The sequence below is a fragment of the Oryctolagus cuniculus genome, chromosome 5, assembly GCF_051225735.1.
Source record: "Oryctolagus cuniculus isolate XC-2025 breed Fujian yellow rabbit chromosome 5, ASM5122573v1, whole genome shotgun sequence".
Classification (NCBI taxonomy): Eukaryota; Metazoa; Chordata; class Mammalia; order Lagomorpha; family Leporidae; genus Oryctolagus; species Oryctolagus cuniculus.
This window is the reverse complement of record NC_142871.1, coordinates 102,463,376-102,480,960: the sequence shown is the minus strand read 5'-3', so window position 1 is coordinate 102,480,960 and position 17,585 is coordinate 102,463,376. Positions and strand designations below refer to the sequence as shown.

Below are 17,585 nucleotides of genomic sequence, written 5' to 3'. Positions count from 1 at the left end.
GGAGATAGCTGTCAAGTGTTTGCCAGATCCTCTGCTAACCATTTAGTACGCATTACCTTATTTGCTCCTCACAATCAAACTGGAAAGAAAGGTGTTCTTCCCATTCCACTTTTACAAACTCAGAAACCTGAGAATTGACTTGCCCAAGGTCACAGAGTTGTTATGTGGGTCAGACTCAGATGTGGCCGACTTCAAAACCATGGCTTTTTAAAAAAATTCAGCTATTTTAAAATATATTTACTTACTTACTCATTTATTATTTGAGATGAAAACAAAGAGATTGAGAGACAAGGAGAGGTCCTGTCTATTGGTTTGTTCTCATACCCACAGAAGCCAAGAATAAGCTGGATTGAAGCTTATAGCTGGGAACTCAATCCAGACTGACCACATGGGTGGCAAGCTCCAATTACTTGAACCATCACTGCTGCCTCCCAAGATGGGCATTAACAGGAAACTAGAATCAGAGCAGAGCTGAATGCAAACCCAGGCACTCTGATATGGGATGTGGGCATCACGGCCAATAGCTTAAGTGCTAGGCCAAATGACTGCTCCCGATTCATGCTTTTAAAATGCTATCTATAATGTCTCCTGATACTATGCAGGAATCACATTTGTCTGTTTTGTATTAGGACTCTTATTTTACTGAATGTCAGAAAAACAAATCAGGCCCAAGCAGCGCTTTGAAATGGAAACCATTCAGGTTTCAGGGCAAGAAACATTGTTTAGTTAAGGAAACCCATATATGTATTAACGTCTTCATGAAGGAATAATGAGTGTCCATTCAACAGAGATTTAATATTAAAATATCCATGTCAGGAAGAAAGAAGTGTCCTGGAATGAACTGGGGGCGTTAAAACCATACTTTCCTCACATAATAGGCCTATACTAGATCCGAAGCAAACCTGAGCATTCCTACAATTTTCACACTCCTTTATTTTTATCCACTCTCCCTAAACTCTACTTGAATCAAACTGTGTACCTTGCACTCTGTGCTGTGTGAGTAATTGATAGTAGGTGCATTCATTCAAGTTCATTGTCCCTTCTATGGTGAAAATGAGATAATGAAATAGAGCATTCTTGAAACTGCTCTGTCCAAACGAAATTGTCACTTTATGATCCTTTCACATGATCCAATTTGTTTTTGTTTTGTTCTGTTTTGTTTTGTTTGAGTTCCAAATGAGTTTATTGTTAAAACCGAATTAGCACCCTTGTGTTCTGAAAACACACAATGTTATTATTACGTACGAAGGCCCAGAATGGGGATAGAGGAATTTGCAGTGAAGAATGATGGGCAGTGTACCAAGACAGAAACTTTTATAGATGAAGTTGCACCATCTAATTATAGAAAAGAGTTCAGGTCACATTCCAATCACATGCGATGTGATTTTCTGTAGACTTTCAGAGTCTCATATCTAACCATATCTCATTATAGTCTTTGTTCATGTATACATCTCAAAGGGGATGTTTGTAATGGGGGCAATTCCCTTTGTAATAACCTCTAATCTTCATTGCATTCTTGTTATTACCAAACATATACCTCCAGATAATAACCATCAGATGCAAGGAACAGTAACAAAATAGCTTGGAATCCTGAGCATCATGAGAAATAACAGCTCCCTTTTGAAAAATGTGAAAATACAAGAGTAGAGAATTACTATTATAAATGTTAGATTGTGAAATACATGCAGATTTGTTTATTAAGGGGTTAAAAATTCAACTGACTTCATTTACCTACTTTTTACCTGGTCTCTTGAACATTTTCTCTTAAGAAAATAAAATTGCTTACTACATGTATACTTGGAAAGTGTAAATTACAGAATAAAATGTACCCTGAAATGGGCAAACCTTAGTTAAAAACATTTTAAGGAACAATCCAACATACTTGAAGTTATCTGCTAGGTTCACTTCCTTTGAAGATATGTAATATCAGTTAGGTATTGATTTTGCCAATGTTCAATGATTGGTTAAAAATTAAATTGTAGCTGAGATACTAACATCATGATACTTTGGTTCAAGTTCTTTAACTCAGTAAAATTATGTGACAGGAAATGTGAATCCATGTCTCTCCATGTAATAGTAAATATGTAGATGTCTGGTTATAATGCCAGTCCACAACTTATAAAGCAATAATGCACTTCAACTTATTCACAGAATTTAATCAAAACAAGATATTTATTGCCCTATATAGTCAACTTCCAAATGCTTGTTGCTTAATGTGTCTATAGAAGTCTGTTTCTATTCTTTATTCATTTGTGCTATACTTTATTTTAATGGAATATTTTTCCCTTCTTTAGGCTGATGCAGTTTCATTTGAAGAAATAAAGAAGTATATTAATCAAGAGGTCCTAAGAATTTTTGAAGGTTAGGTTTGCTTAATAACATTTCTGAATTTCTCAGTAGTTCCCATTGCCTGGCCACTGTGGGGAATCCCTTCAATTGCACTCTCGAAAGGGGGCTAGGCAACAACAGCATTGAGAGGCAATCCATTTTATGATGGGAATGCAGTGTTCAATAGAAAGCTCTTCCTTGCACTGTTAAATCTGCCTCCTTGTAACTTCCTGTCATCATTCCTGAAATGGAAAACAATATGAGCAATGTACCCTCTATGCACATGATAGCCCTTTGAGTATTTTTTAATATCCATTATACTACTCCTTATTTCCCTGCTCTGTGGAGTCAACATGTCTAGCTCCTCCACCATTGCCACCCTTGGGAAATGATTAATTTATACATGACCCTCATTCACCCAGACATATTTATATCAAGGGTAATTACAACATCTTTTGATCTAGACCTGTCAGCCAAATATTCCTGCCATTTATTTATTTATTTCTGGCTGAGAGTGGTTTTGACATTTTTATGGCAGGGGGAAGGCTTCACACTTTCAAATGATTTTTAAAAATCAAAAGAAAAATATTTCATGTTGTGTGAAGATGATCTGAAATTCAAATGTGTCTTCGTAAATAAAGTATTACTGGAGCACAACCAGCCTGTTCCTTTATGTATTTTCTTTGGCTGCTTTCATGCTACAGGAGCAGAATTCAGTAACTGGAACAGAGGCCACAATAGCCCATGAAGATTGAAATATTTATCATCTGGCCCTTTACAGAAAAAAGTTTTCTGACCTCTGCCCTAGGCACTTCAATAATTCAAGTTAAGATAGCATTGCTTTTTTTTAAGTAACCATATCATACTGTTAATTAATTTCAAATTTTCAAATAACTAGCCACCCTGATATTCTTTACACCTGTTTTTTAAAATTGTTTCTCATTATGTGTGGACAGTGTGTTTATTTTTAAAATCTAAGCGTGTGTCTTATATTCTTATTAAATGTCAACTGATCTGTGTCCATGCATTGTTTCAGTTTGGAAACATGTTTTCTAATACTGTCTCTGGGAGAGCAGGTTTGCTGGCCCTCCTAACTTTGTGTCATGTCCAAATTTTCTAAGCATGTCATCATTCTAGTTTTTGATAGAAATGTTGAATTAAAAAGTCAAGAGTCAGGACTCTGCCTTTCTAAATGACATTGGATTCCTTCAGCCCTTTTTTTTTTTTTTTTTTTTACATTTTAGGATTTTATTCAATGAGAGAAATCATAGGAGAGTGAGAGCTTTATCTAAGAGAGAGAGGGAAATCTGGGTTCATACCGAGCACCAGAAACCAGCCATGTGGAGGAGCATCTAGGCCAGGAAGCCTAGGGCGGGTGGCCTGAAGGCCATGTGCCCTGGAGGCACATGGCTACAGCAAGCCCCCCTCCTGGCAAGAGGCCAGGGTAAAGAAGAGAAGGCCAGGCTTTTAAACCACTTCCAAAGGGGAATGGTTAATTAACCTGATTGGCCGGTGGGCACTCAGGTGTGGCCAGGTAGAGGCATGAGGTCACACATGGGCTTGGTGAAGGTATCAGGTAGGGCTTGAGGTCACACAGGGGCTTGGTGAAGGCATGGTCTTCCAGCTCACAAACCTAATCGATTTTAACCTGTATGCCTGCCCACTTCATTCCCCCCTCAGAAACTCCATCCCTTAATCCTAAGGGGAGCTGATGGACGTTGAATCATCTCTTCTGTAACTGCTTCCTGTATATGAGGGGCGTAGTGCAGGCCCTGCCTATCCAGGGTCTGGAAATCTCTGTTTATCCTATCTAACAAATTTGCTTTGTGAGCTGGAGCAGTCTTGATCATTACCAATGTCTGTGTCCCCTGTATGGTCAGTTACTCCCAGAAGTTCTGAAACTTATATAAAAGTTTGTTAATGAGTATAAGTAAAACTGGAACAAAACCAATTTTAGGTGGGATGCCCCTTTAGATGAAACAAAATATCTTAGAGATTCCCAGATAGTGGGTAGTGATAGGCCACCCTTATGAAGATTATAAACCCATTTAGCTCGAGTATAGAGAATAATAGAAGAAATCATTAGGTAGCTTTATCATCAATAACAGTTCCCAGAGATAATTAAGAAAGGCAGGTACAGCATGTTTGCGTTAAGGAGACAAAGGCAAAAGCTTTACTTATCCTTTTTGCTTTGAAGTACTTAAGGTTTCTGATTGGCTTATAGGAACAGTCAGGCTTGTCTTTCTCATTCACCTGTGAAGACTTAAGAGGTAGAAGTTTAATGCTAATTTCACAGAAGTAGCCGTGCTCAATAGCACCTGGTAAGGCCCCTTTCATTTACGCTGAAGCTGATCTGAAGAGGATCTTCTTACGAATGGCTTGCTCAGGAATTCCTAATGTTGGAGTTTTTGTTAAAAACTCCTTGATTCCTTGGAACACCTTTGCAGCTCCCCTGCCCAGCACAGTGTCTGTTTCAGAGGCTTTTAAGCAAACACAAGGCTTAGAATCCAAATCCTGGAATCCATAACAACTTTTGTAGCTACCCTTTTCAGTAAAGAGGCATCAGGGCCTCTTTAAAGCTATATACAAAAGCTTAGAATCCGAATTTTGGAATTCAAATTCCATAGAATCCTATCATCAGCAATTCCCAATACCGGAGCTTTTATTTAGAAGCTCCTCAGTTCTCGAACAACTTTTACTGCTACCCTTTTCAGTATGGGGTCTGTATCAGGGTGTCTTTAAAGCTATACACAAAAGCTTGCAATCCAAATTTTGGACCAAAGTCCACAGAATTTTGCCATTCTCAGAAATCTCATCAGCTGCCTTTAAATATCTGACCCTATGTTAAAACATATGAGATAGGAATTTCACAGAGAGACATGTATCCAAGATTTTACGTTTGAGGCACTTTCTAAACCTTAAATAAATACCTAAAAACACAGGCAATGGAGTTTGACATCTAGACATAACTAGAACTTATGCATAGTATCACACAAAAATAGAACGAAGTAAATCTTTGGAATTAAATTTTACCATCAGTGTTAATACTGTTGCTCTTTTGAGAATAGAGATCCCACATGGGAAGTTAGTACACAGTGACTCGTGTGACGTCAGTTATCACCCGAGGCATTTGACATGAGCTGCCTAGGCCATGAAAACCTTTTGAGTTCCACAAATTCCATCAGTATTTAGACAAGGCCATACGCAAAGTGGAAGTTCTCACGTCTTTCTTTGATGGCCACTCTTCTCCACTGAGGTCTCACCCACAGAGGTTCTCCACCTGGGGACACTTTCTCCACAAGTGTCCTGACTTCCCACGCCTGAAATGCTCTTGTGGGCTTTCTAGCCAGACCAGAATGCCTTTATGATCACTTTAAAACTTAAGATGTCACCATTACCATCTAGGCCAAGGGGATTTGTGATCCCATAGCAAATTTTAAACTGTACCCTTAGAAGTAAGTCCGTAAGAATGCACGTAGAGCTATATAGCTTTACAGTCTCTCTGTAGGACCTGAGAAAATAAAAACAGATGCAGCTCTTCACGAGATTAATTATTCTTAAGCATTTTACATGGATACGTTGTATTAGCTATAATTTCTTAATCTCATCTAGTTTAAGGGTCTCCCAATTATTAAGTGTAGATCTTTCAGGGAGTCTCCAAAGGAGCAGGTGAAACCTTGTAACCTGGTGAGATAGGAGGTAAATAGGGCTAAGCTTTGGCCCAGTTATACCTCTGATCATCTACCCTAACCGGTAATCTAAAATCCTGGAGCTACTATGCCTATTATAGAGCTTAATGTATATATATATATCATACCAAGGAAATAGAAACCAATCTGAGAAACACCATTCCAGACTGTTAAAATCCCACTTCAGATGTGAAAATAAGCCACCCAAACTGAAAAATACCATTCCAGACTGTTAAAATCCTGCACAGACATGAAAATAAACCAATTAAAATGATAAAAACATGATTTAATATATATTGCTTCTCAGGCATGTAGCATGTGGTGGGCCATGGGGGCCATCATTTTGGGGCGGAGTCTGTTGCCCATCTTCCTGTGGGGCGGAAGTTCCACCCTCCACAACAGAAGTAGGGGGTCCTCCATGTTTAAAGCTCCTCCTCCCTGACACTAACACGTTTCTAAGCAACCAGACTGGTTCAGCAACTCGAAATTAGCAATTGAAAGTTTATATGATAAGGCCCAGAGACAAGGAGAAATGTTTTAGAACTTTTTTAGCTGCTGATACTAGTTAAAAACTTAACCTTAGAAAAGCATGTAAATTGTCTTTGAAACACGCTACAGCCAATCTAGAATCCTTAGGAGTTTTTCCTCCGTGGAAATCTGTTTCATCTCTTTTATTATATTTCACTAGCAGCAACACCAAAGTCCTTAAAGCCAGAAACCACGAAAGAAAGCCAATCAATGCCTTCCTTTTGAAAACTACCAGCAAAACGAAAGAGAAAAAAAGAAAAAAATCTCCCTTGTCTTTAGCCTGAGCGGGCTGCTCTTCTGCCCCAGGGCAGGGCGGCTCTGGCCTCACTACATGTGGTCCACTAGGATCCTCTTCCTGCACTGATCTCAGCCCATTTTGAACGTGTTATAGTTGTCACCTTAACACTCCAAGCCAGTGGGGGCTAGCTCAAGCCACAGGTGGAAGTGCGCCTCCCTGTGAGTCACCCTAAAAGTGGACCCAAAACTGGGAGGCCAGATCCAAGGCACCGGTGGTGCCCAGATCTGGGGCCACTTCGTACCACAAGTCTGACCATTCTATCCCTGCCTTGCAGCCATCACCAGGGCTGAAGAAAAAGACACACCCTTCCCCAGTGAAGTCCATGAGTGCAACCCACCAGGACGGGTGCTTTGGAGCGCTGCGTTCCTATGGACAGGCACACAGGGAAAGCACCAACCCAAATGGAGGAGAGAGAGGGTGCAGGCAGAGAGATAGGGTCAGAAGCCACAGGAAGCCCGCTCCCACCATGCTGCCTAGTTTTAAAATTTCTTAAAAATCCACTTTAGAAGTCCCTTCTTAAATTTTACATGTTATAAATCCCTTTGTAAAAATTTTAAATCCCTTCGTAAAAATTTCACATTTTTATGTCCCTTTGTGGTTGCCATATGATATCAGAAAATCGATCCCTAAAAATTATATGAAAATGTGACCCCTTAAAGTTCCCCAGAAGTGCCATCTGGGGTGCCACATACGTTATTGGAATTTGGGGTGCCATACAATATCACCATATGCTTATTAATAAATCCCCGATAGTAATAAGCCCGAGAGGTTTCTTGCCTTATATTTAGAGAATTCTAAATACCAGCAGCATGGTACATTTTAGGCTTTTATTTAGTGCAAAAGATGCATAGGAGAGTGAGAGCTTTATCTAAAAGAGAGAGGGAAATCTGGGTTCATACCGAACACCAGAAACCAGCCACGTGGAGGAACATGTAGGCCAGGAAGCCTAGGGCTGGTGGCCCGAAGGCCATGCACCCTGGAGGCACAGGGCTACAGAAAGCCCCACTCCTGGCAAGAGGCCAGGGCAAAGAAGAAGAGAAGCCCTTCAGCCCACTTGCGAATCATCTATTAATCTATTGTTTAGTAAACTCTGAATCTATATAGCTATCCTAAAATCTACCATATATTTTTTGCTGTTCACAAAGATATCACTTGATTCTGTCAAGTGATTTTCTAAAATCAATGTCACTCCCTCAATTCTAAGATTAATAAAATGGGAACTTTTTGTGTTTAGCAAATAAATCCACTTTGGCTGTCATTGTTCCTACCTCCATTACTAAGCACCTACCTCTACTGCTAAGCACCCATAAGCCAAAAATAGGTTGTTAATTTTTTTAATAAGATTACAAGATGCCTAAAGTCCATCTTGGGTCTTTGGGAGTCCAATACTCCACACTCAGTAAGGAATGCATTCTGATCATTTAAAATAATAACTAGTAGAGGCCAAAATCTCCGTGATTGGGTGATCATCATCCTATTTCACATGAGCACTGGAAATGCAGCAGAGTAACACAAGGACTTTCGGCTGTTTCAGTGAGAACAAAGAAATTTTTTAAAGATCTTGAATCCATGCTACTGATTTCAATTTACCTTGATATCTACCAAATATCTACTTTGTTCTGAATGATAATTTATTAATGTAGTTGTCTGCTTTTTTCCTTAAGCTCAGTTTTTCTCTTTGCAATTTTAATATTACCCTTAAATCTAGAAATCTCCTCTAATTTTTCTTTTTTTTTTTTTTTCGACCTTTAAATCAAGCTTCATAGGATAGGCTCTAATCTTTGCAATGCAAACATTTATTCCCTCTCAACATGGATCTCTCAGCATCAACTGAGAGAAAAAGATGTTTCAAACTCTCCAGGGAAACACTGAAGAATAGCAAGGTGGCTGCAAATTTTGTAGTAGGGCTCAGTGTGAAAGGAAAAAGCAAATGCCCTTGTCTAAAAATGATTAAGAGTTTTAAAATAGAAGAGTAGGGCATTAAACCCAGCACGAGACCCATCTGGGCATGGGGCCCTGTGGGACAGCACAGGTAGCATGTCCTTGAAGATAGTTCTGGGCACAGGACCCCCAGGATCTCACATAGCACCCATGCCTTTAGTAGACCCGGGCATGAGAGGGGAAACACCAGAAAATGCATGTTTTGGAATTGAAATCTAAAGTTCTCCTTAACTCTTAATTTCCATGGGCTCTGGTGTCATTAGTTGGCTTTTGTCTAGGCCAGCTTTAATGATGAATTTCAATTTCTTTCTTTTTTTTTTTTTTTTTTTTTTTTTTTTTTTGACAGGCAGAGTGGATAGTGAGAGAGAGAGAAAGAGAGAAAGGTCTTCCTTTTTGCCGTTGGTTCACCCTCCAATGGCCGCCACTGCTGGAGCGCTGCGGCCGGCGCACCACGCTAATCCAATGGCAGGAGCCAGGTACTTATCTTGGTCTCCCATGGGGTGCAGGGCCCAAGGACTTGGGCCATCCTCCAATGCACTCCCTGGCCACAGCAGAGAGCTGGCCTGGAAGAGGGGCAACCGGGACAGAATCCGGCGCCCCGACCTGGACTAGAACCCGGTGTGCCGGCGCCACTAGGTGGAGGATGAGCCTAGTGAGCTGCGGCGCCGGCTTCAATTTCTTAAAAAGTTTTAGATGAAAGTGTAGATTTAACAGTTCAGGATTTCATCAGTCCAAATTTTTGAAAGCTGATTGAGAATGTCAGAAAATAAAAGAATCAGAAAATGTCTGATTAAGCATTGTCAGAGGAAAAATGAGGTGTTAAGCAAGATGTTCACTCTCCAAGTCCCAGGGACACTGGATGAAGGTTTGGCCCCTGGCAATCTGTCCTGTATATTCAACAGAGGAGACACCACTGCTGCCCACTGAGGAAGGCTCTACGTGGCTACTCCCAGACCGTTCTGTGGCTCCTGCCATGAAAGCTGCCCGTCTCCTCAGGAGGGAGGCCAGGGGGTGGGGCCACTCTCTACCTGTCCTGGGCCAGGCTCACCTGGCTTGCACTTTCTGAGCAGCTCCTCTTCTAAGTCTGCATCCTCCCCTGCTGTGTTCTGCGCCACCTGTTTCCTCAGAGTCACCCTCTGACAGGTGCAGTCTTTCCCGGGCTTCTGTCCTTCCCCCTGTCTCTCTTCCAGCCTGGCTAGATCCAGGTGAGTGGCTGGACACCACTCTCCCCGGTACCTCCCTCCCTCCCGGATGTTTGAGCCTCAAGGCAAGGTTCTAACATAACCCGAAAGGAAATTGTTTTCCTGAAGCTTCTAGACTCCAAGACTCCCCATGTGATATCCCTCTCCTTTTATCTCTGTTGACACCAGGCAACCGAAACTGTCTTCCCTCCAAACAAAATTGTACCTGAAACCCAGAATTTAGTTATTTAGCACTTAAGTTAATTTGTCCCAAGATCATTTCAATTCAGGCAATTTAATTTTCCACTTAGAAGTCACCTTTTCCATGGCTTCTGAACACCATTAGCAAGAAAGAAAAAAAAGAAAGATTCCATTTACACAAATCACAGGGCTCCAAGGTCACAGTTCCCCTTTTCAGAAAGCTTTCTCTCTAAAAGCAAAGATTAACTTTGTCATGTGGAAAATAGCACCCATCCGCCTCCCTTGTCCCTTAGCAGTTTGAGAAGAAACTCTGTCAATGGAAGCTAAGGCTTACCTTGCCTCCACGCACCCCTGCGCTTCTACAGCCACAGGCGCCGTTCTCTCTGCTCAGCATGTCAGACTGTCAGTGGCAGCTCAAGGGAGTCGTCAGGAGATCCTGCTGTCAACCCCCTGCATCGTGCCAGGTGTTCAGAGGACCCAATGAAACCAAAGACCAAGACCCAAAACTTGAGCAGTCTTGAGGCTTCTCAAGTGACCCCACTGACACAACACCCCACAGAGTTCACACTTTGAGCCGTTCCTTAGGCCACTAAGCCCTCCTTCAGCATTCCGTGGGGGCAGGTGTCTCTCTAGCAGTCTCAAGATTGGGTTCCAGGAGAATCACAACGCACAGGCATACATGCATTCCAAAGTTACATTAAATTCACAGTTTCATTTACCAATCGACCAAGTCCTTTTCAAGGAAGGTAACTGCATAGAGCAAGGATTGATGCCATATTATACACATGAGTACATATGAATGCATGAATATCCATGATCTCCTTTCTTCTCTTGTTTTAAGGTTGTAGCACTTTCTCTTGCCTCCCTATATTTAAGGCTAAATTTTATATGTATATATACACATATCCACGTGTGTGCACATCATCTGATAGATAGGCATCATTGGAGAAGCATAGCTTTTAGAAATATTTTCCCCAACATAGTTTGTTTCTTCCTGTTTCTGTGTTTGATATTCTTTTGTTAAATTTCTAGGATTTCAGGGCCGGCGCCGCGGCTCACTAGGCTAATCCTCCGCCTAGCGGCGCCGGCACACCGGGTTCTAGTCCCGGTCGGGGCACCGGATTCTGTCCCGGTTGCCCCTCTTCCAGGCCAGCCCTCTGCTGTGGCCAGGGAGTGCAGTGGAGGATGGCCCAGGTGCTTGGGCCCTGCACCCCATGGGAGACCAGGAAAAGCACCTGGCTCCTGGCTCCTGCCATCGGATCAGCGCGGTGCGCCGGCCGCAGCGCGCCGGCCGCGGCGGCCATTGGAGGGTGAACCAACGGCAAAGGAAGACCTTTCTCTCTGTCTCTCTCTCACTGTCCACTCTGCCTGTCAAAAAAAATAAATAAATAAAAAAAAAATAAATAAATAAAAAATTTCTAGGATTTCAGCATTGTCCAGTAATCCTTGTTTGTTTGGTCATCACAAGAGCAGGTTCCAAAATTTGATTGTAAGTTGTTAGTGGATGGTGGGGCTTGCCAGCCACGAGCTTCACTGCAGGGTTACTAGCTGGGTTTTGTAAGTTAGGGATTCTCCATTTCAGTGCCATTAAGTCTCTCCTCTTCATCTGATCAGATGCCTCAGTGTCTCCTGCCTGGCTCCCAGCTCAGCACTGAGCACGAAAGTATTCATTTGTTGTCCTTTTTTCAGCATCGAAGCCCAAGTCTCAAGGGAGTCTGAGTTTCCCGTACAATCTATTTTCCTATCCTGTCCAGATTACAAACCTTAAGCCTTGTGCTAGGGTTGGGGAGGGGACACTGTTCAGAGAACAGGATTTCTAAGATTATTTGTTATATTTTTAAATTTAAAATGTTTTTATGTTCAAAATTTTAATAAATAAAAAATTGTACAAACTTATGGGGCCCTATGCACCCATTACATTCATATACTTGACAATGTCCAATCAAGACAAATATCTTTATCTCTTCAAGCATTTCTAATTTCTTTAAGGTAAAGACATCCAAAATCCTATCTTCTGGTTTTTTGATAAAGAAATATTCTGGGGCTGGTGTTGTGGCATAGCAGTTGAAGTTGCTGCCTGCAAGGCTGCCATCCCATATGGGCAATATTTGTGTCTCAGATGCTCAACTTCTGCTCCAGCTCCCTGCTAATGTGCCTAAGAAAGCAGTAGAATATGAACCAAGAGCTTGGGCCCCTTGCACCCATGTAGGAAACCTGGAAGAAGTTCCTGGCTCTTGGCTTTGGCCTGTGCCAGCCCTTGCCATTATGGCCGATTGGGAAGTGAGTGGAAGATCTCAATCTCTCTCAATCTCTCTCTCTCGCCTTTCTCTCTATGTTTCTCTCTGTGTGTCTTTCACTCTGTAATTCTTTCAAATAAATATTTTTTAAAGAGAGAAATGTATAGTATATTAACCTTATTGTTGTTACCATACTACATGATAGAACTCCAGAACTTCTTAATCCTATTTAATTATAACCTAGTACTCAATCAAATTCATCTTTCAAAATTCTGTTTCTATTGTCTCCTTTCATATCCTCCATATTCTTGTGGTTTTATACCTTTAAAAATATCTCACTATTTTTTGTAGGGATTCAGGAGGTAGTTAAAGAAGATATATTTCAATCCACCATCTTCACCCATTCCATCATTTTCAAAGTACCATGCTTACAAAGATGGCAAAGAATTGGGCCAGAGATAAATACATTATTAATAACTTTTGGGTCATGACAAACCACAAAATAAATATGAATCTGCCAAGTGATCCTGTTTAGTAAACAGTTAAATGAGACTAAAAAATAAAATTAAGGCAACACAAGAAATTACTCTTCTGATTTTTTTACTCCTTGAGGTAAAACCATATCTAATTTTGGTTTCCACATTTAAGAGACATATGCAAAAGTACTGTAATGATGGAACCAAAAAGTGATTAAGAAAATATATTACCAGTCTATAAGTAAAAGCTATTTAATCTGAAGACTAACAGATAACAATATCTTCAAATATATGAATGACTTCACAAGGGAAATACTCATTGAATACTGTTTCCATAATGGGGTAACAAAGGAAAATAAGTTGAAGTTGCATCAAGAAAATAGGCAATTAAACATTTGAATGGACAATAGGAGAAAAAGATGAATTTCTCTCTTTGAAAATATTTTAAAATTCTATCCATTAAACAGAAAGTAGACATGGGCCTGGTGACATACTAATATCTCTTCCTCCTTAGTATAATACAATTTATCATCACATTAATATTAATGTCTGTTATATGAATGAACCCATTCTCCAAGGAAGCTAAGCCATTGGTTTCATGTAGAATGACTGCTGTGGTTTGCCTTGGCAGATGGATATGTATATTTGTTTTACAGCTGCTTCTATCTAAATTCTTTAATTTCTTGCCTCATTAGAAAGCATAGCCAAAAACAGTTTAATTGACTAAAGATTCCTGAAAACAGAGGAAAAGCAGTTAAGAATATGAGCCTTTATAGTTCATTTAAATGCTCAAAAGCATATTATTTTAAATTATAGAACATTAGGTTAGGGTTTGGAAGAGGTAATTACCTTTATGCTAAACGAGTACTTCTGAAAGCATCTTAAAGCTAGATCACTTACAGCTAGAAGTAATTATTTAAAATAGTTTTCTTTTTTGCTAAAAATGCTACAAATAACATGAAGGAAAGCACTTGTAAATCCAAGTCATACCCTAAAGAGAAAAAATTAGCACTGTGAATTTCTGTTTTGACATTGAATGACTTCCAAGAGTTATGTCTCAAATTAAGAAAATTTTAGTGAAATATATTATCTTTTAAGTGAAAGACAGTCAACATGAAAAGCTTCAAATTGATCACTCACTTTTATGTTTATTATAAATGTATTATATGTATTATATTATTATATGTATTATAAATGTAATATTTCTGTTCCACTGAGTTTGTGACTTTAGAGTGGCAGTGTGGGGTGACTACTCTTAGGGTAACTACAGCTAATGTTCTTCCCTTCATAATTCTGTGTCAAAAAAAGTATGTTTTACTCTCTTCAGAAGGGTCTATATTGTTTTTAAGTGATTTTTAAAAATTGAAACCCCATAGGAAAACCGGTTTTACTCACAAGTAATTTACTGTTTATCAAAAAAGTTATAAGAAATATAAGTCTATTTAAGTGAAATAGGCTTTGCAGTTCAACTAAATGAACTGAACTGAGTGAAAAGACTGAAAAAAATCAAAGTGCCTCTTTAGAAGTCTATATGATTTGGCCTTTTTTGTTTTAACTAACACCTGTCATCTCTAGTATGTTGCTGTCATTTGGTCTTCAACTACAAAATAAACACCACATATATCAATAAGAAACTTTTCTGGAAGATTTGTACAATCCCAGAACGGATTTTTTTACGTGAAAGATTCTTGTAAAACCTAACATGTACACTTGAAGAATTATGTCTAAGTTTTGCAAATGAAATAATTTGAATTTCTAAGAGAATTTGCTTTTTGAAGAAGTTATGTGAAACGAAAACAGTGTAACTAGTTTTCAGTGTCAAGTATACAACCTGCTGTGATTTTCTGTTTTAAACCTAGCTATCCATATGTTAGATTTTTAAATGTAGTGTTTATAAAATATAAACAAAGAAAATTTAAATAAAGAATCAAATAATAGATTGCATTTATAATGAAACTTCAATGACTCAATGATTTAAACAAACATTAATTCCATGTAGTAGTGAAATATTGGATATGCTATGCTTTTGAGGTAAAATATAACTGAACAATGTCCTATATGGGTTTAAAAGCCAAGAATTTAATAATAAGTATAATTGTACAGTGATTAGTCAAAAAAGTACTTCTGAGAAGTAGTATTTTGTAATTATATGATAGATTTGAAGTCTGTTATATCATACTGTTACTGGACTGCTAAACCTTATCAGATAATCCTTATAGTATATGGGACATATCAAATATAGATAATAATTCTTATTTAAATGCAAGTCTCTCCATGATTCCTAAATAAGAGCATTTAACACAGAAACTACAAAATCCCTAATTCAAAGTTCTGCTCACAAAGAATGTTTAATTAATATCTCATTTGAGTTTATTTTAAGATGTATATCACTTTCATATAAAAGCATTGTGACTTAGTAATAACTCTCTAAGTATTGTTAGTTGCATGCCACTATGTCAACTACTCATGACCCAAAGATGGAGCTGACCTTAACTACCTTTAATTAATGCTTTCTTAACTCCTGGGCATTTTCTTCAGAACCCAAATGAAATATTTCAGGCTCTAGAGGAACAAAAAGGGGCAAATGACAATGATATATTCCTTGAGAAAACATCATTGTTTATTTAGGAAATATTAAGTTCATAAATATTACACCACTCAAAGCTTACAGAAGATTTTGTAGTATTTATTGAATTGTAAATGTGCTGGTTAATTTGTCAGTTCCTCATTATTGGTGTGTTCTTAGTTTCGATGTTTTCTGCAGGTTCACATAAATTTGTAGAAGGATTTTTGTTGTTTTCATGGTTTCTAAAATTGCAGTTCAGAGAAGATGTTCATCTGTACCAGTGCTGATTTTTTTTTCCTTTGGTCAAATTAGACATCCTTTCTATTGGAAATCTTGACTGAATAACAGACTCAGTAATTGGAAATCCAGCAAGAAAAACATGAATAACAATGAGGGCTTATGATATGTTGTCTTCAAAAAGTAAAAATTAGCTATTGATAAAGCAAAATATTTGCCCACTGTAGTGATTAAACAGCAAAATCATGTAAAATATGGAACCAATGATAATCCTTTCTTTTTTTTTTTTTTTTTTTTTTTTTTTGACAGGCAGAGTGGACAGTGAGAGAGAGAGACAGAGAGAGAAAGGTCTTCCTTTTGCCGTTGGTTCACCCTCCAATGGCCGCCGCTGCAGCCGGCGCACCGCGCTGATCCTGGCAGGAGCCAGGAGCCAGGTGCTTTTCCTGGTCTCCCATGGGGTGCAGGGCCCAAGCACCTGGGCCATCCTCCACTGCACTCCCTGGCCATAGCAGAGAGCTGGCCTGGAAGAGGGGCAACCGGGACAGAATCCGGCGCCCCAACCGGGACTAGAACCCGGTGTGCCGGCGCCGCAAGGTGGAGGATTAGCCTATTGAGCCACGGCGCCGGCGATAATCCTTTCAATAAATAATCTTTTTATTAATAAAGAAATGCTGTTAAAGAATAGCAACTGTTATGTGCTATATGAATTATCTACTGCCACATAGCAACGATATCTGTAAACTTTAGTGCCTTAAAACAACAAAAATTTTTTAGCTTACAGTTTCTATAGGCCAAGGACTTGAAGGGTTGTTTGGTGGTGTGATTCTAGCTCAGGCTCCATAATGAAGTTGCACCCAGGATGTAGGTCAGGGCTGCAATCATCTGAAGGCTCAACTGGAACTGAATAGTCAGTTGCAAGTTCACTCCTCTCAGAACCACTGAAAATTCTCAGATCCTGTGAGAAACAAGCAAGTCTGCATCTATAGTCAAACAACTTTGTGCAGTCAATTTTATGTATTTCATTGTAACAACTCAGCAAACAAGTTGATAAACGAATGTGCATACATTAAACACTGAATTTTTTAACTACATCAAATCATTTTTGAAAAATTTTTGACATAGCAATATTTCTAATGTGATATATTATTTTTTTCTTTCATAAATGAAGAGAGGATGGCTGTGTTCCTATCTCAGCTCAAGTTGCCTGCTGCAATGCTAGCTGCTCAAGCCCACGGGAGACCTGGCCCACCAGGGAAGGATGGGTTACCTGGGCCACCAGGAGATCCTGGCCCGCAAGGTAAGTCTTCAAGTATATTATTTGTTTGCCAATATTTTAACCCTCAGTATTAATCATAGATACATAAATATATGTAAAATGCATAAAAGGAATTCATATAAAATGTCTTATTTTTGGAGCATTTAATTGAAATACAGTATACATACCAAGAAATTAACATAAATATACAGATAAATGAATCTTTTTGTCCTCTGATCACACTTATAAGCAACACCAAAATTAAGACCAAAACTTTACTAGTACCCAAAGAGTCCTCACTATTCTCCCCCTTACCATTTCTTTCTTTCTAACGTGCAAAAGAGTATATGGTATGATTCAGTGAAGCAGTATTAATAACTGCATACCAAATGATATGGTATCCACACAATTTTTATGCTCTGTATATATTAACTACCACAAATAATAAAAATATGTGATATTTGTCCTTTTTGGTCTGGTTTATTTCACATAGCATAGTGATGTCCAGTTACATTCATTTTGTTGCATAAGTCAGGATTTCCTTCATTTTTGACTAACATTCCTTTGTGTATATATACACCACATTTACTTTATCCAATCATCAGTTGGTGAGCATCTAGGTTGATTCCGTATCTTAGCTGTTGTGAA

The 17,585-nt window shown here is 39.1% G+C and overlaps 1 protein-coding gene across 1 annotated transcript in view; it reads left to right on the top strand.

The window, feature by feature from the left end:
- COL19A1 (collagen type XIX alpha 1 chain) overlaps nucleotides 1-17,585 on the top strand; it is a 406,965-nt gene that overhangs the window by 366,310 nt on the left and 23,070 nt on the right. The window contains exons 49-50 of the mRNA XM_051855528.3: nucleotides 2,295-2,361; nucleotides 16,851-16,979. Of these exons, the coding sequence (XP_051711488.2) occupies nucleotides 2,295-2,361; nucleotides 16,851-16,979 (196 nt within the window). The remainder of the gene's footprint in view (nucleotides 1-2,294; nucleotides 2,362-16,850; nucleotides 16,980-17,585) is intronic.